Source organism: Lissotriton helveticus, chromosome 7 (genome assembly GCF_964261635.1).
Source record: "Lissotriton helveticus chromosome 7, aLisHel1.1, whole genome shotgun sequence".
In the NCBI taxonomy this organism is placed as follows: domain Eukaryota; kingdom Metazoa; phylum Chordata; class Amphibia; order Caudata; family Salamandridae; genus Lissotriton; species Lissotriton helveticus.
Window position 1 is genome coordinate 1,424,891,710 of NC_136068.1, and position 26,989 is coordinate 1,424,918,698.

The 26,989-nt window shown below is 40.5% G+C and overlaps 1 protein-coding gene across 1 annotated transcript in view; it reads right to left on the reverse strand.

The window, feature by feature from the left end:
* LOC144770330 (myosin-1-like) overlaps window positions 1–26,989 on the reverse strand; it is a 266,975-nt gene that overhangs the window by 99,105 nt on the left and 140,881 nt on the right. Inside the window, exons 9-19 of the mRNA XM_078654762.1 lie at window positions 25,813–25,911; window positions 20,985–21,088; window positions 19,793–19,931; window positions 17,161–17,279; window positions 13,353–13,502; window positions 13,070–13,240; window positions 10,990–11,290; window positions 8,496–8,563; window positions 8,325–8,412; window positions 8,117–8,234; window positions 6,775–6,898 (exon numbers count right to left, since the gene is read on the reverse strand). Of these exons, the coding sequence (XP_078510888.1) occupies window positions 6,775–6,898; window positions 8,117–8,234; window positions 8,325–8,412; window positions 8,496–8,563; window positions 10,990–11,290; window positions 13,070–13,240; window positions 13,353–13,502; window positions 17,161–17,279; window positions 19,793–19,931; window positions 20,985–21,088; window positions 25,813–25,911 (1,481 nt within the window). The remainder of the gene's footprint in view (window positions 1–6,774; window positions 6,899–8,116; window positions 8,235–8,324; window positions 8,413–8,495; window positions 8,564–10,989; window positions 11,291–13,069; window positions 13,241–13,352; window positions 13,503–17,160; window positions 17,280–19,792; window positions 19,932–20,984; window positions 21,089–25,812; window positions 25,912–26,989) is intronic.

Consider the following 26,989-nt stretch of genomic DNA (forward strand, 5'->3'; position numbering starts at 1 on the left):
AGCAGAGTTGTAATTGGCAGGGTTGTCTGGAAGCTTGGGTGCTTTCTGTTCCTGGCAGAGAGGAGGCGGCTGGAGGTGGCGACGATCAGGTAAGTTTCAAAAACTTTTTATTTCCTAACCCCCACACCTTTCTCTGTCCCCCCGTCACTGACTCCTACCTGTGGCCACTGAAATTATGACTAGTCTGGGGGTGTACACATTCAATCTGGCAAGATTAAAGCAAGTGTGAATAATCAATTGTGCCCAAATGCATTCTCTAGTATCAGTTTCTTGACGGTTACAGCAAAGCCAGGTGAGCTTTACTGAATGATAGACATCCATGAAGTACTTTGTTACTCGGCTCGGGAGTCAATGTTTTCTCAAATTTCATTAAGATCTGGGTGTCATTCATATACATGTAATATCCAATATAATTTGCTGCCCAGGTGTGAGTTAGTAGGACCACATCAATATTAAACTAGATCAATGAGAATGTTCAGCTTAGACTGCATAATCAATGGCAATTATACTGCATAGGCAGGAGTCTAGTCTGACTCAGGAATGATGTAAACCTGGATAATGTGGTCATACCTACTACAGCATGTGAACCCTGGTATTTAAGCAATTCACTGTGCTGAGTGATTTAAAAGACAGTTATAGATTTATATGGATCAACAGACTGTGACCCTTGGCAACAGCAGTGAAAACCTATTTTCTGATGTATATGAGAGGAGATTTAGAGCATTTCTATTGAGGGAAAGCGGAGTAGAGTTTACCTACTAATTTGTTGTAAAGGACTTCTACATATAGCACTCTAACAACACACATCCCTTGCCCCAGAAAATATGGATGGTGGTTAGTGCTACAAAACACAATCTCATCAAACTTGTGTTTATGTGGGTTTTCAGATCGGAGGCAAACTGGGTATCCAATCAACTTTAGGTCCACCAAGCAGAATCAAGGTTTAGATAATCTAAGCAGGTCGCACAGGTTAACATTCTGACCTTGGGACTTAATGTGCTTTTTGAAGCTCATAATCCTCAAGCGGTACAAACCAGGAATAATAAGCCAGCAAGGGTCTCTCAAAGTCAGATACACTGTGGTCAAACTGAGGCTGAATACTTGAGTGGAATTATTCTGGATTCCAAAGATACTCAGGTCTAAGCATTTTCTGAGGAGGTAGTGAGGATGTTCCAGTATGATTCTGTGCACTAGTCCATGACTGTAGAACTCACTGCACTCAATCCTTTCCAGCACCTCATTTCTCCATTTTCTAAAAACCTTCCCTGAGTCATTCAACCAAGATGGCCCCAGCCATGCTCCATCTGCAGACATTATGTCCCTTCCCATATCCACTTCCCTGTGGACATGAGGTGCCCTCCCTCTGTCAGTGATAGAGATGGTTTTCCCTCTTGCTTGGGTTGGAGACAGAAACTCTAGAGTGACTCTGAGAATCAGTGGTTGAAGTTTCTGATAGCACCATTTGGCATTTCAAAGTCATTGATAGAGGTACAAATAGTTACCCTTTTCTCTGTCACCTGGACCTGGCACCCTCCCAGCTGATTAATCCTTGCTAAGTGACAACTGACTGAAACAACCACCCCGCCCATAAGATATGTGGGTGTCTTCTAGGAAGGCAGTCATAAGCAATTTATCCAAGAATGTGTGTTGAGTCTTCGGAGCAGGGCTGAGGGACAAACAGGTTCCAAAGAAGTTTATTTTAAGGCAGCACAAACTACAATTTATTAAAGTTACTTTCCCACCAACATTATCAAAATCTACTTTCGCCTTTGATTTAGATGTTTTAAACTATGCAAAAATTGACTTTTAATTATGCTCTAGCATTTTCCAATGCTTAGAAATTAAAATGTGTTTGTATTTGTAACTAGGGCCGAGATGTAGGTAAATCTGATTTACCGACTCTAGAATACCGAATTTTACCGATTTGGTATTCTAGATTCGGTAAATCAGATGTAGGTACAAATTCGGTAATTTTTACCAAATCTGTATGATTCGGTAATTACCGAATCGGTATTTACCGATTCGGTAATTGCCATCGATTCCTATGGGCTGTCAATTACCGAATCGGTAAATACCGATTCGGTAAAATTACCGATTTTGCAAGGGTGACAGGGTGTCACTTTGAAACCCTGTTGCACCCCTGATTTTGTCTTGTGTGCCATGTGACACACATACATGCCCTTAGGGCACAGATGTGCATGTACACAGGTATTCGTTATTTACCATGCAATAGAATTTCATGGTAAATAACGAATCGGTAATGGCCTGTGGCACTGTTTTCAATGCCACCTACATCTGGATTTACCGATTCGGTAAATTTACTGATTCGGTATTTTCCAGAATCTGTAAATTTACCGAATCGGTAAATATACCGATTCTGTATGTTTTAAGGCCCCTACATCTCCATTAGCAAATACCGGTCGGTAACGGCCTTAATCGGCCGTTACCGACCGGTATTTGCCGACCTACATCTGGCCCTAGGCCTTTTCCCGTAAACGCTTAATCTACATAGTAAAACCAGCTTTGTGTGATTGTTCATTGTGAGGGCATACTTTACCCAATATCTAGTATGCCCAATTTGTATATATTAAGCTCTCAGCCCCACAGGCTTACAAGGCATACTTTAGGGCTGACTTAGCTAAAATAGATTTTCATGCGTTGCAAATGCACTTTACTTGTGACAATGCAGTGCTTTTAAAACCTCATCGATGCGGCGCATATTTCCGCTGTGCGCTAACCGCAAACGGCAACCTATGCGTTCATGACGAGCTCAGCTCGTCATGAGCGTAGGAGAGGTGTACCTCATGACGAGCTGAGCTCGTCATCAGCGTCGAAGGTGTTAAACAGCAGTCCGGCTAGAGAAGTATGGTGCTTTCTGAAATCATCTTATTTGCCGTATGTGTGGGGTGGTGTGCTAGTTGTATCACAAATGCTACTTTAACTGCCATGCCAAAGGCAGTTATTGGGGCATCCACAATTGCTTTCATGGAATGTTAAATGAACCAAATAAAATTACAGTTTAAGATAGCATACACACACTGTGGCACCCAAAATTGATAGGCTCCATAAAATGTAAAAAAAAATCCAAGGTGCCCACACGGAGCCGGATTTCCTCCAGATACACATTGGAATATAGTGTAGAGGGTTTGTCGTGCTATGGAAGAAAATCATTTCTAGTGTTCTCCATCTGACAACTGTCATTAATAAACTCACCCCATATCAAAACAAGTAATTTATTTCCTGATGCACACTTCGATAAAATAAAATCCACTCAGTCATTGTAATATCTGTGTTCTATAGTACCTCTATGCATTTTTCCTTTATCTAAAATTGTCCTTCATACTGAAAATTGACTATGCTGCAAATTTACATATTAACAGACATTTAACTAGCTAGGGACTGGGCTTACTAGAGGAACCCAGGGACCAAAGTATTTGGTTGTCAACGTGGAGCATTAAGCAATTAAACAATTAAACAAATTGTTGCTACTATTCAAGTGAAGTGAAATGCAAACGTTTTGGAGCTCACAATCACTATTTCTTTCGATGTTTAGGAGAAATAATATAATAGATGTGCCAGATTTTCAAACTCAGAACGGAATAGGGGAAGAGCCAGAGATTGTTTAAGGGATGGCACCCACAATGGGGAATAATGAGGAAGAACAGGTGAGAAGGGATCCGAACAGGAAGTTATGATAGGGAGAGCAAGAGCGGATGGGAGAGCAAGGCAGCCAAATATCGTGCAACAAAAGGCAGGGTTGACATGACAGAAGTAGAACAATAGCCTAGGGAGCTGTGCACAAGCGAAGATAGGGGAAGAACAACAGACCGGAAGGAGAGACAGGACTGGGAAAGAATTGAAGAGCAGTGAAGACAAGTGGAAGGCAATGATGGGCAAAAGTGATGAGTAGCAGTGGGCAGAAAAGAACGATACAAATGGTACAAGAAAGAGGAGAGCGACACAATGCGGGGAGATGGGAACGAGCAAGATGGAGTAGACACAAAAGTGGAAACAGAACAAGCATAATGGAGCCAACTGGGAGGTTTTGTAGATGTAAACTATTTATGCACACAATTGGAAGTTGAAGGATCCATCCAAACAGCCAATAGCATAAGGTGAGATAGCAATACTGCACTTGGCTGCACTAAGACATGATGGACAAAGTCTCAGGTCAATGACTGAACGTTGCTGTTCAACAAAGTGGTTTAAAGGAGACTACCCAAAGCCAACTCTAAGTGTTTTAGACACAATAAGTCTGAAAACCCAGACCTGAAAATTTTAGAGCCACAAATTTCCACCAACGTTGCAATGGTTTTCACACCACGCAGCAGACCTACACCCCTGATCAGAAGGAGCATAAATTAAATTAGTCCTAATACTAGATCAACAGGCCCACTGAGTTGCCTACCCACTCTTCCTGTACACAACCTCAAGGTGCATTGTTCCCTGTGAGACCTGTGGTCACTCGCCACACACTTGGGCCTCTATAATCAAGTCTCTGATTGAGTTTTTCCTTGATTGATGCCCTCATTTTTTTTAAATAACCTCACCTCCCTCATGAGTATGCTATATGACTTCTCCCATTGGCGGATTAATGGGGTGCTACCTGAAAGGTGGAGGGCCCCTTTACTGTGTCTTTTAAGGCCAAGAACCTGGGAGTGATAGTGGACAGTGAACTGTCTTTCGGGCCACACATTTCGTGCCTTTCAGGAAAGTGTTTCGGCATTCTACGGATGCTGAGAAAATTTCTTCCCTTAGTGTCACTCCATCACAGGAAAACAATTGTTCAGGCCCTGATTGGATCACGACTGGACTACGCAAACGCTCTTTTTTTGGGTCTACCAAAATACCTCTTGACCCGTTTGCAAGTAGTACAGAACTCAGCAGCCCGAGCCATCTATGGACTCCCGAGAAGAGCAGGCGCCACTGCTTTACTGAATACCTTGCATTGGTTACCTACTTCAAAGAGGATTCTCTTTAAAAGCCTGACTCTGGCTTTCAAAGCTCTACATGGTATAGGCCCGAAGTATATTGGGAAACGCCTTTCCTTGTATCGACCCAGCAGGACCTTGAGGTCATCCTGCTTGTCCAAGATGTCAGTTCCTACCATTAGGCGTGTAAGAATGGGAGGTCGGGCGTTTCGTTACCTGGCCCCGAAGGCTTGGAACGAACTACCACTGTCCCTGAGACAGGCTACCAGCCTTCTTGTATTTAGGAAGGGCCTAAAAACGTGGCTTTTTACTAAATAGTTTTTCTCTTCTTTCTGTCTGTGTTCTAGCTGTTATTGTTTGTTGTTCTACCTGCTGATACTCTTCGCCAAAGCGCCGGGATGCTCCCTGGAGTAGCCGAGCGCTATAGAAGAAATAAATTAACATAACATAACATAACTGCATGTTTTGCAGGTATCGTGCAGGCATCATTTCTGTAGACCGTAACCCAGCAATGAAGATCTCTCCTTGTTAAAATCTCTCTCCTAGAAGCGAGAGTCTCCTGCAGCCTCTCGGTCACCAGTGAGGCCTCCTTCATACTTGACATATGTCAAAAGCTCCTGAAGCCTGTTTCACAGCCGTGAACCCCACGCCAGTCACTCCGATCACTGAGACCCACTGTACTCACTGTAGCCTCTCTATCAGAAGCAAAAGTGCCTCCATAGTCCATCAGTCCTTTTCTATTGAGCAAGGATCCTCAAAGCATCTCCTAGCAGTGAGCCCTCTTGATACAGTTCCTCTTTCAGCAGCAAGCCCCTTATACTCTCATCACTGAAGCTCCTCTCCCACCAGTGAATCCCCTGCAGCCCTCCTTCTTGCGGTAACACTTTCGTCAATGTGTCCCTTGCAGCCCCTCCTCCAACAGCACTTTTGCTCCATGCACCTCTCCCCCATGATGTGTGGCCTCTGCAGCCAACCTCTCTGCTGGTGCAAATGTTCTAAAGCCTCCCTCACTCCTGTGTGGGAGTCCTGCAGTCCCTACTCTTACTTGCATTGATCGTCGCTCGCTCACTCCTCTGAAGGATGCCCTGCAGTGTCACTGCTATGGGGGGAGAACCGCAAATCCAATTTGAGAATTCAGAGATATTTTAGGAAACAGAAAGCTTGCACTGCTGCTTCAGCTTTGCACCTGTTCCTCGGTGTTGCAAAGACTTGTTTGCTGCATGTTTACTGTTCCTGTTGGGTATGCTTATGGAATTGCTGCTTGGAGCACCACTTCTCCATTGGCGCTACCAGTTCTGTGAGTTAGAGGGTAGCTTGGGCTCACGGCTTAATTTAATTCTCAATGCTTATTGATCAGCCGCGGCCCGTGCAGGTAAGAGCGGTGGGACGGTGGGGCTGGGTGTGTGGGGATTTCGATAGACGACTAGGAGGGCACATTAATTAATTATTTAATTTTCCCTCATCGTATGTCGAAATCCCCCCACAACTGGCCCCACCGCTGCACCGCTCTTACCTACACGGCCCACGGCTCATATTGATGCTGAATACAGTGGAACTTAATCAACAGAAAAATCTGCAATGCTTGCATTGTTATTGACCCTGCTGTTGGGGTGAATATGTGGGTTGGGGGGTGTTTGTTTGTGTGTGTATCCATGGGAGAGAAAACTGGCAAACCAGTTTCACAGTACAAAAGTAAAAATGTTGTTTAATGGGTGTTTAAATAATGCAATTGATCTTGGTCGCGCTCTAGAAAATGATACAAATTATGTTTTTAAGCTATGAAACTAAAAGCCATGCAAAGTAAACTAGTGACCGGAAAATCGGCATCATAGGTAACACTTGCCTTTGTATGGCCAAATTTATACTGAGTGTGGTCGATGTCAATGGATCTCAGGAGCTTTTCACACGCCTTTCTGCTGTCAATAAACTTTTTATCAGGGATTGCAGTAGGGTTTAACACTTTGTACCTGTTATATCCAAGCGTAAAATGAAAGTGTTATTTTTCAGCCAAATCAATTAAAATCCAATTCAAAATACAGATATTTACATTTAGTGAATCAGTAATAAATAATTTTTTTAAATGCATGTATTTTTTTTTTCAATACGTATTGCCTTTACAAAATATGATTATAAAGAGGAGTCTTTTTCCATTTGATCGTCTGAATAATTAATTCCATTATTTAATATTTGTGCTGTATAGAAATTGTTGAAATAATTATGACTCCCATTGCCAGTTTGCACAAAAATTACACAAACGAATGCAAAATCTTGATAAAGTATTTACTTTCCAATACAAAGCTCTTAAAGTAAAATGCTTTGCACTACTGTGAGCGAAGAGGGTATCCCAGGGGTGGCACTTTGGTGTTACCGCATTACCACCCATGGTATTTGTTCAAAGACCATCCAATAAAATTGTTAGACAGCGTTTTGCACCTAAAATAATGCCTGCTTAAGGTAGGCACTAAGTAGGAGAAATCATTTATTTTCTCCTAATGTTCCATGCATGCATATGTGTTGTATAGTACAGCACACATCCAGTGTGTGAAAACTTTTAAACTTTTTCTGTGCATTGTATTTACTATAGGGTGCTCTTCCAGTACAAAATATTTTCTAGGCATCACGCACACTTTTGCATTATGTGCAAAAGTGTTTAAGTGGCACTAGGCAGCCCGTTAGTGCGCCAGCATTGGGAAAGAAAGTATCAGAACCATAACTTACCGCCTGATTTAGATCTTGGCGGAGGGGAATACATTATATCCTATGGAGATCATAATACATCGGACGGGATATCCGTCACGCTTGTGACAGAGTACTCCATCCATCGAGATCTAAAGATAGCCCTTCGTCTATATGACCCTGGGCTGCTCTCTCCCACTAGCAGAAAAGCATGTGAGCAACTTTGGGTACTGTGCTGCGTTGCACTATTTTTAGAAAATCTGCCCCATGGTCTCAAGGTGGAAAAATTAGACATATGGGAAATCTGAAGTATCACAAACCCCTTCTTTGAAACATGGCGTATACAGATGGACTGGTGCATGGGGTCGCTAGATGCATTTGTAATTAATGACCTTCTTCGTTTTTTGCAGGAGATCAATCAGTTCTTTTGTTTATAATGCACTATTTATTTTTTAATAAAAATAGAATAAAATAAAAAAATCTTTCTCTCTGCCCACAAGAAGGAGTACCTTTGTTTGAAATCTCCATAGAGGATTCTGCTAGGGAATCCCTTCCGGCATATTCGTATGCCTTCCAAAACACCATTGCAACGTAACTGGTGCATAACAAGATAGTTGTCCATGTCTCCTGAAATATGGATATGTTACATGAAATTAATGTCAAGTGTAATACAGCTAAACAAAACACAAAAATGCAGGCATTTCCAGAGTGTTTTACCTGGGGTTTTGGTCTCATTGGGAATCAAACAGCGAACAAAATGTGGTCGAGTTATTCTCAAATTTGTCATCAATTTGTTCAGGTTTTCCTAAAAAAATCAAGATATGAGTACACGGCAAAACAATAAGAATATAAATCAAAGCGAAACAAAAGTTTAGCATGGATATTTACCCTGAAAAGTGCAGACACTGTCTGGAAGGAAGATCCTTTCTTCTTCCCACTTAGTCTGCCTGCATTTTCTGTAATTTGGTGGAAAAGGGAGGTTTTGTGAAAATGTTGACAAATGACAATTCAATCTGCCTTAAACATTCAATATTTAGGCACAATACATCAATGCATGAATCTAGTATAGCATATGCCCCCAAGTACTACTATGATTGCATGATTTCTTAACAGATGTGGTCTTGTAGAGAGTACAACCTTGTAATTAGGTGGTCCTCAAGGTGTTTTTAGGACAAGTGATTGTTATTGGGCGTTGTTGTCAGGAGGAGTCCATTGGCATTGAAGAAACTCCTACAGCCCTGGTATGGGGTCCTGGCCCAAAGTGTATGAGGTGCAACTCCTGATGTTCTCCTTATCTCTCTTGGAAACACAGGTCCTGTACAAGCTTTTCCCTGGAATTCAAGGTTCCTCCTGTGGCAGAATGTGGGCGGAACATGACACTCAAATACAGAAGGCATCTGTACTCCCTCTATCTCAGGAGCTGGCGAGTTCCCAGGACACCACTTGAAAAGCAATTCTTTATGGCAATATTGTGAATGCATTGTTGTCTTAATTACTTGATTTTATGTTAACTTTCGATGTGTGTACAAGTGTTCGATGAATGCATGGAGTAGGTCAGCTATTTTAGCAAAGTTGCTATGGCTCAGAAATAATCAATAAAAGAAAAGAACACAATTCGTTTTTTTTTTTCCATTCTAGTATTGTTTCTGTGTTCTACTTTTTGAATGTACAAATAACATTTTTTTAGGTCATATTTTCTCTAGTCACGCCCATCCCATTATGTGAAGCAAAGTAAGAAATGTAATTCTAACTCAAGCCAAACCAATAGCCAGATTATAATAATTGAGTAGCATTGCACATTGATGTTCTATGAATATGATATATATATATTTATAAATATGCCAATGGAAAGAGTACATATTGACTGGGTGTGACTACATGGCTAACAGAAATGTTTTTTATTCTAATTGATAAGTGATAAGGTAAGATTGCTTAAGAATATTTGACACTATTTTGCTTGGGAAATATTTTTGTAGTTGTGCAAACAATAACAGCTCCAACAACTAAACTATGACTTTACTTTATAAGAAGATCCTATTTTCATATTCAGCGTATATACTGGGAATCATACACCTCCATATTTATTTATTTAGTTTTCTGTTCTATGTCGTGCAAACGCGACCTAAATATAATGTGAACTTGGAGTGCTTTACATGAGCACCACATTAGATTCCACAAGGTCAGGTTCTTTTTTTTCAGGGATTTGGAGATTTAGGCCCCGATTCACAGTCTACTCGCGGGAATGGTGGTCTCCCGACCGCCCGTATATGAGACGGGCGGTGGGACGGCCACAGCCATGCAGTAGCCGCCAGGGAACTGCCATTCCCTGACAATGTTGGGGTGGTCAGGAGGCTGCAATGTGCTTGGCAGGACTGCCATGGTCCTGCCAAGCTTATTATGAATCTCCGCCAGTGGCGGAAAGGAAAAAAGCTCCTGCAAATGGGGATGCATACAGGGTGCACAACATGTGCCCCCTTGTGTGCATGTGCCCCTGCTCCTGCATGGCATGGACTTCTCAGTCCATGCCATGCAGGAACTGTTGTTGGCGTTAACATTGTGGTGCCTCCTTTTAGAGCTACCATAGTGGGAACACCAAAAACCAGCCCGCAAAAGAAAAGGAAACTCCTAATCTGGAGAGGTGGTTTGACCACAGCAATGGCGGTGCGGCGGCAGTGCAGACAGGGCACCGCACTGCCAAAGTTGTAATCGGGCCCTAAGTGAGTTGCCCAGGATCACATGATGTTAAGCCAATGCTGTTACTCAAAGCTGGTACCCCAGTTTCATAGTTGGCAGCTAGACAAAATGCCCTCCCAAATTATTATGTGCGATGGAGTTGGATATTGATATCTTATGGAATGTTTCAAAATGGTTAATATTCATTTTTGTTAAAATGTAATGTACCTATAGAAGTCCTAAATATTAGATTTGCGAATTTCATAGCCTCAAAGTCTTAACTTTTATCACTAGTGCCTTTACTGAGAACATAGACAAATTTAGAACTCAGCGCAATATGAGACTGTGACTAGGGAATTGACAGTCATGTTTTCCGGCAATCTTCTTTAATACATATAGCAAAATAGATTGTGGTGTTCCCAAGAAAAGGGAACAACTGTAAGTCAGGAATTCTAAAAAAACAAACAAGTCTGTTTTGAGTGCATAATGAATAATTTTAGTATGCCTTTGCTTCTCAGCAGGGCCAGTTCCTTGAATTCCATTACTAGAAGCCAGGAGAAAATTTGTTTTAGGTCAGGTGACCTAGGTTGAAATAGGTGCGCTATTGCTTAGAGATTTAAACACAGTATAATATACCTTGTGCACATTTTTCAAGATTTATTGAAATATATCTCTTAGAAAGTTCATAGATATGCTGTGCTTCCCTTACCTGCATCTGTTGCAGGAAATAGAGATGCCAAAAGTTTCATTGATGCTTTCTGGTACAACCCCACCACAGTCTCATTTAGTGGATCCTTGTTCTTCTCCAGCCAACCTGTGACATTATAATCTACAGTTCCAGCATAGTGAAGAAGTGAAAAATGAGATTCAGCCTTCCCTTTTCCTGCTTTCGGTTTCTGGAAATTGGGAGATTTGCCAAGATGCTGGTCAAATAGCTTGTTCTTGAAGGTTGTGTCCGAAGCCTTTGGGAACATGCATTCTTCTTCAAGAATTGAAAATATTCCCAGTGGCTGAAAATACAAGTCAAGTAGTTAGAGTGTTAGAAGTTTATTGCAGTGCTGACCAAGATATAGAACTCAATTGTTATCTCTTACAGGGGATCAAATGTTGCAATGATTATCTGTAAGGATTATAGCTATTGAATAACAACTAGGTCTTGACACCATCTTAGACTTTTGTTTATTTTTTACGGTTGTATTAAGGATATTGCCATAGTGGTTAAAAATAAATAAAAGCTGATTTTCTATAAAATACAAACATGTCATGAAATTGCAACAATTCCAAAATAGCTACTCTATCAGTATACTACAAAGTCATTCATCAGAATATTATTAGTTACATAGCCACCATGTGAGAGCCTGTTTCTATGCAATAAAATGTTCCCAACAGACAAAGCAGCAAACAACTTGGCAGATCCACCAGCTATCAATCTTGCTGTTCCCTGACACATTTAGAGGTGGGGAAACCCAGTTAGTGACTTGGACGCTAGGCCATATTGATTGTTGTCCCAACCATTTTAGGGCAGTTGACTATCACCGAATTTGCTTGTTAAGCATGGCAATCCTGGCAAGGAAATCAATAAATGGCCGTGATGTGGGCAATAAAATGCCCTAGGCCTCCATGCAATTGCTCGTTTTTTGTTTTAAAACAAATTCCGGATCCTGGAATTTGTTGTAGTAAACAGAAAAGCATGATGTATGTGGGCAAACAAACAAGCCGACTGCTCAGCATACTGTTCCGGCTCCGGTACATCTTCCAAACCAGGAGTTGAGGTAAAGGCAGAGAGATCCACCCATGCATTTGGGGATCTCATAAAATGGCACATGGTCCTGCATTCATGGAGTGGTGGCAAGGGCTGTCCGACTAGGTATAAATGGCCCACATAGTTTTTTGGAAACAATTTCTGCTTTGGAATATTTTTAAAGCTGTTTATAAAACTTTACAAGTCATCCCCACTTTTAAAATCATTACATTCATGTTTTCAAACAATTCCAACATTATATCAATTACTTTTAATGAACTTTAATTGAGCATAACCATTTTAGAACATTTTATTTAGTAATGCAAAAACAATATTTGCCTAAGATGATAAAGAAGTTATTGAAGCATGTACTTACTTAAAAAGTTAGTAAATTTTACAGGATTTATTTAATAAGTAGACTAATTATTACAAATAAGAGGAAATTTTTCAAAGACTTCAATCATTATCGATGAGCTTTTCACAAACAAGAACATTTTCTTAAAGGTTTAAAGACGAGTTAAGGTTTTCATACACAGTTAATGTTTTATATCAATCAAGCTTAATCATTTCGAAATTAGACAAGGGTGTTAGGAGTGTTAAAATTTGCTTAGTGCATGCCATTCCTCTTTTCGTTTTCCTTTTGTGCAATGCTTCCACTTCTGCTTTTGTATCATTATCTTTGACTCTCACTTTGACTTTCATTGTAATAACTGAATTTGCTACCTTTCATCTTATACCATTTTTAATCTCTTTCCTGAATTTGATGGTGTATCAACTTGAGCAAACTCTCTTGATCTCAAAACTGCACACATTTTTCTTTGAGGTACAGCTAAGAATGGCTACACTTGCATTCTTTAATATATTTGTGTGCGTTTAGATTTTGGTAGGCTTATTATAGTTAAATTATTTTACCATCAATTTACACCATTTATAAAACACACCTATATGTTGATGTAACTATATCATATACAAACATATATGCTACTGTTAAATGAATTGAAATTAATCAGAAAACGATGTGCAACATAGATTTTGGCGAATAGTTTACCTTTTCTATAAGCTGAATGCAGGCTGCCAGGTCCATCCCAAAGTCTATGAATTCCCACTCAATTCCTTCCTTCTTGTACTCCTCTTGCTCCAGGACAAACATGTGGTGGTTGAAGAACTGTTGCAATTTTTCATTTGTGAAGTTGATGCACAACTGTTCAAACGTGTTGAACTGAATATAAAATAAATGAAGAAAGATAAAGTTTTGGTCAAAGACTGGGTAAACCTCCCATAGAACTGTACTTAAATGTAACCTTACAACTCAGCGTACTGCAAACCCTTACATCAAATATTTCAAATCCAGCAATGTCCAGCACTCCAATGAAGTATTGCCTTGACTGCCTTGTATCCAGTTGCTGATTAACACGGGTCACCAACCATGAAAATAATTTCTCATACACAGCTCTTCCTAATGCACCAACAGCATTTTGAACCTGAAAACATGAAATACAATAATTAGTGTTTTATTGACAGTGCTAGGATGTATGTATATTTATGGCAAGCCAGCGAAACTAAATCTTGTACAATAATACATTATTTTTATCCAATGTACTAACAAATACAGATCCACACATTAATTATCATTGTGAAAAGGTCAAATATCATGGTATACCACAGAACACCTTAATGGCTGGAGAAAACGCTGGTAATTTATCCATAGTCTGAATTCTATAATCACTTTTAAAAAGAAAACTAGGGACATTCTTATATGACTTAGTTGTTTTAGTCTTACCTCACTGCACGGATTTAACCCCTTCTTCTCTGCTGACAGTTAAATAACTTGATTTACATTTACTCCACTTAAAAACAGCATGGGATACATAATGCATGCAGATTCACTAAGTATAATGTGGTATTCATTGCAATTCTTGAAAGAGGTGATGGGCATTATGACCACTCAAGGCTTTGCCTCTCATGGGTCATGGCCTCTCTGCATTGTTGAGGGTGGGGGGATGTATGATAGTACAACGCGATCATTTTGATTGCGGTGCTTTACATTGCGGATTTTACAACGCAAGTCGACTTGCGTTGGAGGGCGCGGATTGAGTATTATTATAATTTTCTATACCAACTCCAGCCCACGTAACAGTAGGGAAGGTGTTGGAAAAGAAAATCACAATATTCCTTAACCAAGAGCGCCATCCAGCGCAAGTCGTAGTAACGACTTGCGTTGTAATGGCAGCGTGGTGTAGGTCGTGCGGTGTAAACACCGCGTTGTGAACGACGTTTACCGGTTGGGGTGGGACCATGACTCACAGGAAGGTGGATGAATGGATTCACGGATAGATGGATAGAATCAATTAGCTAAGACAGACAGACAGACTGACAGACAGGCAGTCAGGCACATAGATAGATTGATAGATAAATAGATAGATAGATAGATAGATAGATAGATAGATAGATAGATAGATAGATAGATAGATAGATAGATAGATAGATAGATAGATCGATCGATAGATAGATAGTTATTATTATTATTAGAGTCTTATATAGCGTGCATCTACCCACACAAGATCTGGCAAGGCCCTACTTACTCAGACCATCTAAGTCTTCAACTGTTTTCGGAAGATGGTCAAAGAGGTGCAACTTCTCAAAGGTTAATGGAACCCTGATATACGATAGACCAGCCTCCCATGTGTTCTCTCTAACTCTGGGGACTAAGAACAGGGATAGGTCACTTGAGCATAGGGAACGAGCTGGCTGAAACAAACTCATTAGTTCTTGAATGTATCGTGGACCGACACCTGACCTCGCTCTGTACACATAGCACAAGACTTTAAATTTAATCCGCTTCTCCATCATGAACAAGTGACGCTTACGGAGGAGGGTAGATGTCGAGGCACTCTTAGGGAGACTGTAGAGCAGCTTATCAGCTGAGTTTGGGATTACTTGCAAAAGTCTGATGGAGGCTTTATCCACCTCCAGATAAAGGATGTTACCGAAGTCCAGCCTTGACAAAGTGAGTGCCTGCATAACCATCCTTTGAGCTGGGAATGGCAGTAACCAAATGATTTTCCACAGCCATTTCAGAACTCTGAAGCAGGTGGTGGCCACCTTCCCCATGTGAGGCTTCATGGACACATTCTCATCCAGCAGAAAACAAAGGTTATTACCTTGGAAGCTGGATCTGGAAGAGTATCCAAAGTTTCAGGCCAGTGCAGTGGGCTCCAAACCGAGGAGTCCTTTCCCAGCACCAATACTTTATCTTGTCTCCATTGAGTTTGAGTGAATTGTTTTTCATACACGTAGCCACCAAACCCAAACAGTTTAAGGCCTTGGAGTTGTGACACTGAGCAGATGACAAGGAAAAAATTATTTGCCTGTCGTGTACATATGAAAATAGAGTGAGGCCACAACTGTCCACCAAGTCAGTGAGTGGACAGACATAGATGTTAAATGGCATCAGACTTATGGCTGATACTTGGGGCACTCCAGATGTGAGGGCATTGGTTTAGAAGATGCACTGGCTGAGAAAACCTGGAAGGTACAATCTTTTTAAAAGGATGTCATCCAGGCTAAAGCTATCTTTTGAAGACCCAGATCTGGCAACCTCTCTAAAAGAGTGGCATAAGACACAGTATCGAACGCCGCGCTAAAATTGAGTTGAATCAGCTCAACCATTTCATCTTCATATAGAGCCGTCTGAGGTGTTCCATGACTCCTAGAAGGGCAGATTCAGTACTGTGTCCTGCTCTGAATCCTGATTGAGAAGGATGTAAAAATGTTGAGACTCCACGAAACTGGAAAGTTGTTTATTAGCATGCTTCTCCAATATTTTGGACATGATAAGCATTTAAATTGGTCTAAAATTAGACCAATTTTAGGGGTTCAAATTAGGTTTCTAAGAGGAGGACCGTGCATGTTTCCATGTTCGTGGAGAGGAGTTGAGGAGTCACGTCAAAAAGGACATGAAATCAGGATCAAAGATGCTAAGCTTCACTGGGAAAAAGGGATCTCTCAGGGAACCAAACTTAATTGAATGAAGCAATGACAGACACAGAAGGCGTGTTGAGTGTGGCCTATGAATACAGTCTCTTGCAAGCTTGTTTGGGGACTGAGACTTTTCGGTCCTCGATTTCGAGAGACATCAAGCTGATGCTTGGTTCGGAAGCTTGCATACAGCCATTTTCAGTGAATGTTGGATATCCATCACCTTTTTAACAAAAAAAGTGTGAATTCCTTGCATTGTGGCTGTGACAGTACCAGCACTGGCGAGACGTTGTTAGGGTCAGAGAGGTCCTTGACTACTCCGAAAAGAGTTTGCTCTGAATAAAAAGTAGCCCAAGCAACTCTACAAAGTCCATGATGATTTTTCAATGCTGTTTTATATCTAAGCTCACTCTCCTCATCATAGGAGAGCCTCCCAGACCTCTCCAGGCACTTACATCTTTCTTTCTGTCCCCATAATACCTTAGTAAACCAAGGAGCAGGGGGGTGGTATCTGACTGAATGACTGAGTTTGGCTGGTAGGACTATGTCCAAGGAGTCACGTAGCCATTTGTCAATCTAAGGCTGATTTAGCTCAGCCACTTGTGCAAGGCTGGGAATCGTACTTCTCAGCTGGATATTAAGGGCCAGGGCTTCTAGCCACAACCAGGTCCTGGTCTTGACCAGAAGACCACTCCTAACCATGGCAGGGATGGGACGATAGATAGATAGATAGATAGATAGATAGATAGATAGATAGACAGATAGATAGATAGATAGATAGATAGATAGATAGATAGATAGATAGATAGATAGATAGGTAAATAAATAGATAGATAGATAGATAAGATAGATAGATAGATAGATAGATAGATAGATAGATAGATAGATAGATAGATAGATAGATAGATAGATAGATAGATAGATAGATAGATAGATAGATAGATAGATAGATAGATAGATAGATAGATAGATAGATAGATAGATAGATAGATAGATAGATAGATTGAAAGATAGATAGATTGATAATTAGAAGGATAGATTAAAGTATGGAAACTAGGGCAGTGAGACAGGCAATAAACTGACTTTGTTTATTATTTGGGAAAAGTTTTCCAAAGACAATGTATAATTACATGGTGACAGATTCTGGTTGTATAGGATTACCTGCTGAACACTTTGACTTCTTGTTACATATTCATTCCCAACTTTTACTCTGGGACAACACAAGGATTTTACGAGGTCAGAAGAATTCAGGCCCATCAAATAGGCTACTTTGTCTGCATCTGTGAATAATAAATCATATCTTTGTTCAGTAATGTTATTTTCATCTGGCATAGAAGCTCACACATATCTAGCACTGCTGTAATACAGGGGTGTGCAAAGTTTTGAAGGTTTTCCTCTGTTATTCACTATCATTATGAAAGTACAAACTTTGCATAGTGAAAAAAAACATAAAGAGTATTCCCCTTTGTACAAAGTTGTAGACAGAAGCAATGTATATCGTTATTGACATACGTATTTTCTAGTAGGCCTCATGTATGTATGTATTGCATGCATTCTCTTTTATACTGTCTCTAAAAAAATGTAATATTTACAAGGGAAAAAAAGGGAGAGAAGTTTCTATAAAAACAATTGCCCTTGATTTTGCAAATTAAATCGAAGCATAGAAATAAAGTACACCTTGCCAGTCTGATTGAATAAATGCAGCAGAAGTCTAAACCCATTAACAACATGAGCATTGATTTGAAAGTGTCTTTCTCCCCATTTTCCATGAAATATCTTGCTAAGAACATAGTTTGTTGCCAAAAGATCTAGAACTGTATGTTATTAAAAATAGTTCTAGAACATTAACCTATGCATAGGGTGGTAGAACACGCCACATGAAAAGCAAAGAAGGTGCAAGAGAACTATTAAAATGAAACACATTTATTTATACACGCTTGAAAATAGGCCATTTTGTAGAGTTACATCAGAGAAAAGCTGTAATGTACACAAGAGATGTTCTTGCTCCATGGAAGAAACTAGGTGCCTGATTCTGAAAAGGCTTCCGCACTGGTGGCGGAGGCCCCGCAGCTGTGGGGGAGGCCCCGCGGCCGTGGGGGAGTTTCCGCACTCGGGGTGGAATCTCTGTAAAGAGAATTCTCATTGTGGAGATTCTGCCCCGAGAGCGGAGACTCCCCCATGACTGCGGGGCCTCCGCCACAAGTGTGGGGGCCCTCTGTGAATCAGGAGCTAGAAGTTCAATTTATACAGGCAAATGTGTCCTGTGAGTGCACAGGCCATATTTTACATGTGCATATAAGGGTCCGACTGGCACGGTGCTTACTTTGAGCTGGTTGGGGCCAGCAGCGCTCATTTGTGAGGACCAACACTTATTTTTCACCATCAGATATTGACTGTGAGCAAGAAAGTGAAAGACACACAAACGAAAAGGAAGGAGGAAGAGAAAGATAGCAGGAACAAAGAGAGAAAACAGGAACCTGCAAGATTGAAATAAAGGGGCAACAGTGTATGGTAGTGGAGTAATGAGGGCTGAGGGGAATTCAAGACTATGCAGTCTAGGCAAATGAGGGCTGAGATTTACAGCACAGCCAGCAGAGCTGTTATGACTGTGGAAAGATTGCTTATTTCAATTTGCCAAGAAATTGTGTTGATTCGTGTTATTTAGCTTGTGTTTTCTAGTACTGGACTGGCTTAAAGGACTGTCTGGCAGAGCCTAAAGAGCTGGCCTGACAGGTCGGTGTTTAGTTTTTTTTTTTTTAGCTGTTTTATGGTCTTCTGTGCTAGTGTTTACTGTGATTTCCCTGATTTAATCACAAGCTTTGCCCGCAGCAAGCACAAATTCATAGTCTTACATGCTTGCAAAATATTCATACAGGGTGTCTTTACAAGTTTAAAACTGCCCTGATCTGCAAATGTGGGGTACTTTTGTATTTATCAAATGCGCTAATGGGAACAATTTTCATTTAATACCAGGAGCTCTTTTCTCTCCCAATCCAACCCTGTTGAACATTGGCTGAATGTAAATTATAAATAGGTGAAAAAGGGGGAATACCACGAGTGTGTCTCAAGGGAGATGACTAGGGGGGCGATACAATACAAGAACTTTTTGTACACTTTCAAAAGCCGCAGAAGATTTGTCAAATCTGTAGAAGCTTTGCTCCTCTATTCTTTATTAGTAAAGCAGGAAATTCGCATTGGTAACTGTAAGCAATATAATAAGGCTTCACCAGTTTTTTTATTTTCTTTTACATAGCAAAGGAGCATGTCCAGCACTCAAAATATGCATTTTTGAAAGTGCCGTGAAACTATTTCCACTTTTCTTTTGGCCATATACAAATTCATTGCTCAATCTTGTGACATGACCTCTGACTAAAATAGTCTTTGCCTCTCTGATTTGTGGGTTAAAATTTACGCCACACTTAATTTGCCTACAGAAATCAGGACGTGCATTTTAGGTGAAACTCAGGTATTGAGTATATTATTTTCACACTCTCTCTGAATCACTTCCATGCATTTAAGAACTTTGGCCGTAATGATCTTTGAGAAAGGGATGAAGGTAAGCATGTTCATCCTTCTTTTAGTATTTATTTACAAGACATGCCTTTGGAAGTATTTAGATATTTGCAGGATCCACAAAGACAAAAGAATGGAACACTGAAATTGACAGACAGTTAAGCATGAGAGGAAAGTAAACCATAACTAGAATAATGAGTGAGTTAGTTCAAATACGGTTACAGTGTCCCATCACAAAGTTACACTTACATTCCTAAACATTATGGATGAAGAATATTACCTTCTGTACCATCTGGCTCAGCCTGCTCTTCTCTTGGTTTCTGCTTGAACCTCATGTTTCCCTGGTGCATCACAGCTCCTGTTAGTTTGAAGATCCCTAATTTTTCTTCGTGGTTGAACCCCAATATATCAATGGCTCCCTGTGAAGGAAAATCAATTTTCATGAAAGTATCCACAGTACATAAGAGTTTCATGGCTGTTCTAGATGCTATAAAACGTTGAAACACTGAAAGTAATGTTTACTAATGTGTCTATAAACTTTGCAAAATATTTTTTCTTTATCATGAGTTTTTTTGGTAGTTTTGGCAGAAGAACCCTTACCCACTGGGTGTCAGGGTGTTTTCCAGGAAGGGAACAAGAGTACGAGTGCATCATGGCAGTTTTTTACTTAAAAAACGCTAGATAATATCTAGTGCTAAATACAATGATATGTATTTTCAAAGGCATTGGGGTTCAGTAGTACTAGGACTTGTGGTGTGCTGTAGTTTACACATTTTATGAGCTGTGCTTTTGGTCTGGTTTTGAGGTATCATATGGAATGATTGGCTATGCTGGGATTTTGTGATGTTGTATGTTACTGTGTGGATGAAGTGTATTCTGGTGTTGGATGTTGTAGAGTGGCATGACATGCACAGTGGAGTAACGAAACTTGAGGGAGCAACCCTGCCTGGAAAGTAGAGGGAGGGGGTGTTCTCTGGACACAATGAGGAGCTCTCAGGCCAGAGTACGGTGCTGAGGGGGCCCAATGGAGCTCTGGGGCCCCCGCATTGCGGGTGGATTTGTTACGTCACTGGACGTGCATGATGTGTTATATTACATCGTTTACTATCGAATTGTATGGTTCTGAGCTTAGTAAAGTATCAGATGGTGTAGGATTTTATGCCTGCTCTACTAGAAGGTGATGTAAGGATGTGTATCGTATGGTGATGTTTGTCAGTGTGACAGATATAAAGTAGTATGGAGTGGTGTGTGTGTATGAGTTGAATAATAATGAAGAGTGATGTGTTTTGCTTTGTCACATGTTTGTCTTGTGTGTATTGTATCAGTTGGCTTTCATATATTTTTAACCTACCGGAGCAGCAAAAGAGCACTGCATATCTGTACCTTGTTTTGGAATTTAGACATTTAATTAACACACCATTAGTTGATGGTGTGCTATGTATGGTGTGATCTACAGTGCTGCAAGTACTTACATCCGTAGCCATTAACTCTTCTGCATCATCAATGCTTTTCACGGATATTTCCCCCTGGCTTGTAAATTGGTAGTCATATGGATTGGTGGTTATGAGAAGCATTTCTAAAAAAAACAGATTGCAGCAATGTTTGTCCCCAAAAAATATGCAAACAATTAAAATGCAAAGCATTAAGTCATATACTTTCTTGCACTTATGTTGCCCCAACCAATATAACTCACAAAATATTGATATTCCGTTTCCTCCTCCATCTTTCTTTCAAAATTACACATAAGGTTTCACACAATATATATTTGCTGTGTAATAGAGGGTATTACCCATGTAGCGCATAAGAACATACTATACCATTGCTTGGTACCTGTTAGCCTTTATTAGTCATTGATTGTTTCCTATCGAGTCTGTACATATTCTTGTCTTTGTACATGCTCCAGAAATTGCTTTCATGATATGCCATTATTGGACAGTTTTCCCATGCATTTTCTCCTTGATCAAAATACAACATTAAGAAATTCATGGCCTGATTTAGAGTTCGGTGGATAGGTTACTTCATCTGACGAATACACTCTTTGAAATTAGGCACCACATCAGAATCATACCCCCAATCAGAATAAAACACCTTTGTCAAGCATTATCGTAAAATAATCATAACAGCTGAGCAGGACACAGTCAAAACATATGAGTCAATGCTATCATCAAGAAGTATGGTCAAATATTAACCCCCAACATCTCTGTAGTTCACATACTGACCCAGTCAGGGAAAGACACTTATAAGACACACCCAGCCATCAGGCCGCATTCATTAACATTCAACCATAAAAGACATTCACTTGAAAACGATACATCTGCCCCTTCCAGGCACAGTCATCTCTGTTGAGTACAGCCAATCATTGGTGTGAAGTAAATCCATCCAGTCTGTCAAAGGAATACTGCCACCCTCCCTTAGCCAAAGACATCCACCTCCGACACAACCACTTTCTCTCAAGAGCCTTCAGGGCCTATGTCTTTTTTACAAACCTGTTGCATACGGTCCTACTTTTAAAAACGTTACTGTTTAGTGGAGGACACACCTCCAAAAATATCCCTGAAAGAAGTTGGACTTACGGTGTTCCACCTGTTCGTTTAGGGCAATTTGGGGCACATATTTACCCCGCACCAATTTCAAAGTTCACCAGCCCCCACTGATGATGACAGTCAATCGGAGAGAGGAAGAGAATGAAAAGAGGTGAGGTGAGATAGAGCATGGGTAATGAAAAAGGAGTGAAACAACATAGAGATAGAGAAGCAGAGAGATGTAAAAAGAAATGGTCCAAAAGAAAGAGTCGCTACTAGCTCAATGGATGCCAGAGTCAGCAAAAGAGGGGAGCAAATGAGTATTAAAGCGAGGTTGAGTAAAGCAACTATTGTAAAGAGGGCCAGAGAAGAGGCATGATCTAGTCATGGAAATTGAGCCAAACAAGACAAACAGAGAACACAAAACGAAAGCATTTGAGTGTGTGAAAGTAAAAGGACAATGTGAGGACAAAGAGTTAGAAAGATGGAGGTCGACATCAGAAGATTAGAGGTGATCGAAGAGGAGAAGAAAAGAGTGAGAGTAATTTACTCAGAGGTGTTGCAGAGGAGTGGAAGAAAAATCAGAATGAGAGAAGGTAACATTTAAAGAGAGAGTGAAATAATAATGGCCATCCCACAGCTGGATCATGTGCAATAGGCTGTAAGCACAACGATTGGTCATTGTGATTTTATCTCTCTGCACAGATTTAACCAACTGAGTTCTTTATAAACCATGCATGTAAGTCCACTTAGTGTAATGTTCTGTTTATTAACATAGTTGAGCGTTGAGAGGGGCTTCATCACCTACTCAACAGTAGCGGTCGGCAGTAGGTGTTTCTGTAGGGCGGTGACGTGGGCAGGGGGAGGGGCAGGGTGGGGGGTAGTAATGTATGGATTACGGAGTTTTACAGGTAAGTAAACATTTAAATAAATAAAACGAATTTCGTTGCGCGCACTGCATCACAACAGACAACAGGTTAGTAAAAATGAAAAAAAACTGTATACATTAATCAAACCATTTACCTTGCCCTTCCAGGCACATATAAGCTCCAAATTATGTGTGGCTGTCTTGGAGGAATATGCAATGTTCAACTGTCAGCTTCAGACAGTCATGTGACCAGAGACAGGCAACAGGCACAAAATGGCTAAGGTAAGAAAATGCCAACTTTCTAAAAGTGGCATTTTTAGGATTGCAATTTAAAATCCAACTTCACCATAAGTTAGGATTTTAAATTGTGATTCCCGAAAAACCAAACATGAACTGGTTCTCTCTTCCAATTTGGAAATTACACTTAGAAACTATAATTCAGCAACTCCAGTGTTATCCTATGGGGGAGATAGGCCTTACAGGAGTAAAAAACAAATGTAAGAGTTTTTCACTACCAGGACATGCAAAAGTTTAAAGTACACGTCCAACTTTTTAAATGCATTAAACCCTGTCCTCTGGGCTGTTCTGGGCTGACTCTAGGGGTGACTGATATGTATTAAAAAGGAAGGTTTTGTCCTTGCTGAAGTTTATTTTGCCAGGTCGAAATGGTAGTTTAAAACTGCACACATACAGGCTGCAATGGCAGACCTGAGGCATGATTAAAGGGCTACTTAAGATGGTGGCACAATCAGTGGTGCAGAACCACTAGTCGCACTGAATATGCAGGTCCCGCGCACATGTTGTGCCACTTTACTAGGGACTTCTAAGTAAGTTAAATATGCCTGTTGAGTATAAGCTAATGTTACCATGTTTTGAGGGGAGGGCACAAGCACTTTAGCACTGGTTAGCGGTGGTAAAGCGCACAGAGTCTTAAGGCCAGCAAAAACGTGGTCAGTAAAAATTGATGTTTGGGGAAAAAGCACCCTTAGGCTAACAGGTCTTACACATATGCTTATAACCTGCTTCTTTTAAGAGGGCTCCATACTTACGGGCTGATTTAGAGTTTGGTGGAGAGGTTTCTCAGCCGTAACAGGGTCCCCTCCCCTCATTTATAATCAAGCAGACCTTCATTATGTCGATGGCGGATTCTACTCTGTCTCCGCCTCTGATATATACCTCGTAAGGGCTGTCGGAGGTTTGGTTGAGTGTCCGCACACCTTAGCTAGAGTGAGCTAAAACATGGTCAGTTTTCACTGTCCATCACCATTAGGTAAAACCTGTCAGTAAGAGGCAGGGAAATCTGTAGAATTCCTCCTCCCATGGTGAGGGGGGTAATGCTTTTTTATTTTTGAAAATAAAATCCCATTTTGTTTTTGAAAATAAATTTTTTTACATTTGCAGTGCAGATCAGTCATGTTGACTGAACAGTCCTTCAAACTAACAATATATTGACAGGAACCAAAGTGACAGTGGTTCCTGCCAATGCTAGACATGTCTGCTGAACTTCTGGACATTTCTACATTTGCAGGAGGGGACTCTGTCAGGGCGATTTAGTACTTTACTCCATTGCCCTGACAGAGTAAATCCCTGTCCGCCAAACTCTAAATCTGCCCATTAGTCAACTGAAAAGTAATCATAATCCTTTTCCTAGAGAACCCTAACCCAGAGCCCTCTGTATTGGTCAACTTCTTGTCCATCCCCATCTTCTAATTCTAATAATAGGTGGATTCCAAGCAGCATTTTGAGAGAGCTTCAGTAGAGCATCCAGGTCAGAACTGCTTCTTTGCTATTTAGCTGATGGCAGCCAGACAGGCAGAAGACCATTTGTAGACCTCCATTTATGATCTCCCTTTCCTCTCATGTTGTACAGATCGACTTTTGAGGCGTTCATTGGTAGCAACAGGCAGTCAGACCTCCTGCAAGTCAAAGCCCTCTATTTACCATATTACCTTTTCTTTCACGTTTGTCTGTGATACACCTGTCTAATAGTTTCGCTGTGTGAAAGAAGGACCAGTAGGAGACCCAGCTGTGCAATCTATGTGAAATAGGCCACTGGGAATGGGCACTCAGTGGCATATTTACAAGCCACTATCGTCACCACAAAGCCACTTTTCTGGAAGTTGTGGTGGCTATAGGTGCTTCGCCTTATTTACAAGGCAGCGTTAAGCTACTTAACTTGGCTTAACGATGCCTTGTAAATAAGGCACCCTTTTACGGTATACGTATCTTGAAAGAGGAGGGCAATGGGTGCTGCTGTCGTGTTCCACCGCAACTCCGATTGATTTTGATACTGCCCCATATTTACAAGGGTGGTGCAAATATGGGGAAGCACCAAAATTAAGACCAGGGAAAACCTGGTCTTCCCCTGGTGAAACAAGGAGAAATTTTTAATTTCTCCTCGTTTTTGCTGTTTCCATGTGTGCTGCGTTGTGCAGCACATATGCCTTAACCAAATGTACCCTTCTTGCCTTAACGACACACTTCACCATTTTAGAAGTAAATATTCCCCTTTATTTGCAAGAGAAGGCTTGTGATCCTGAGAATCATGCAGAGCCAGGTACGTGGGAATATGTGTGGGACTAATGTGTCATGACAGCACAAAAAAGCAGTTTTCTTGTCACTGTTGTGACATTCCGGCAGTGATTAACTGGTTTTCTAAATGTGTTTGTATTATTAGCAGTGTATGGGGGTGGTATATATATGGTTCTGCTCATTGGGAATTGTGAAACCAACATTAAGCTTTGCAGAAGAATATACAACAGCACTGGCATTGAGTTGATAGATGAAGAAGGTGAATAAAAAAGTACATTACATGTAAAATACAAAAACTATGCATTTTCTAATGTGCCTAGTGTAGATTTTTTATATACACCACTTTTACCACAGATAGTGTAAGAAAGATTTACTTACCGACAATATCAGGCTTCTTATTTGATTGGATCTGATAAAATATATGATAGTTTCTTTCAGTTGGAAGCTGAAAGGTTACTCTGGACTTTTCTAATAGATCTGCAGTGGAAAATGAAAAAAAAACTTTTATGGTAAGGGCCAGAAAGAATTTTAAGAATCATAAATGACATCTCTTGGGGAGGCCAGCCAAACTCAATACAGTCTACATTTTATGACATCATTAAACAGACTTTTGAGCTATGGGGATTCGCTTAAATACAGTGGACACTTTTGCAAAATTATTGATGAATACAAACGAGTTCCACAGCATGGGAATAGTACACCCTGGTGATGTTCTGATGTCAGAACAAAATGTGTTGGCTGGGCTGTAGTACCGAATTTATATGTATTTCTTCCATAAAACATCAACAGAAGAGAAGATTTTGTCCTGATTGTTATTCCAAAATAGGATACAGAAAGCAAATGTGTGAGACATTTATTTACAAATGGACAATTCTATATGAGAATGTAACTTCAGGTACACTTCCCCTGCATCAATTTGTGTTATGGTTGTTATGGTCATTTGGGCAACATGACGCATGGTTGTTAAAGCACCCTTGGTTGTTAAAGTTCCCAAAATGTAAGTATTTTTTTAGCACTGTTGTCCATTAGGAATGTTCCCCTTTTTGTTTTTTGTATTTTGTTCTGTATACTTTGTCAACAATAGAAAGTCCTGATGAGTTTCAATGCATAATGGAGTTTTTATACTTTGAAACCTCCATTTACAAGTGTCAAAGCCTGCAGAACTCAAATAAAATCTGCCCCATCGTTTGATACTTCAAAAACTGACTGAGAGAGATTATTTACTTGGGGTAGGAAAACCCTGCTCGGCCTCTGGCCTCACGTCCTATATTCTGAGCTTTTTCATCCTCTTTACCTCTGGCTAAGCAAATCCTATTTGATGGCACCATTGTTAAACTTAATTTGACACAATTCCCTACTGAAGACATCTGTGCTCCTAAAGCTTTGCACAAAATACTACAAGGACATTCCATCACTTCAGTGACAAGGTTAGATGTGCAGTTTTGGCCTGTGAACATTTCTTTTCCAACTTGGATCTGTTTCACCATATCAACTTATTTTTCACTGGGTGTTCCTGCCTGTGGAAATGACCATCTTTAGTGTGGTATTCCACCAG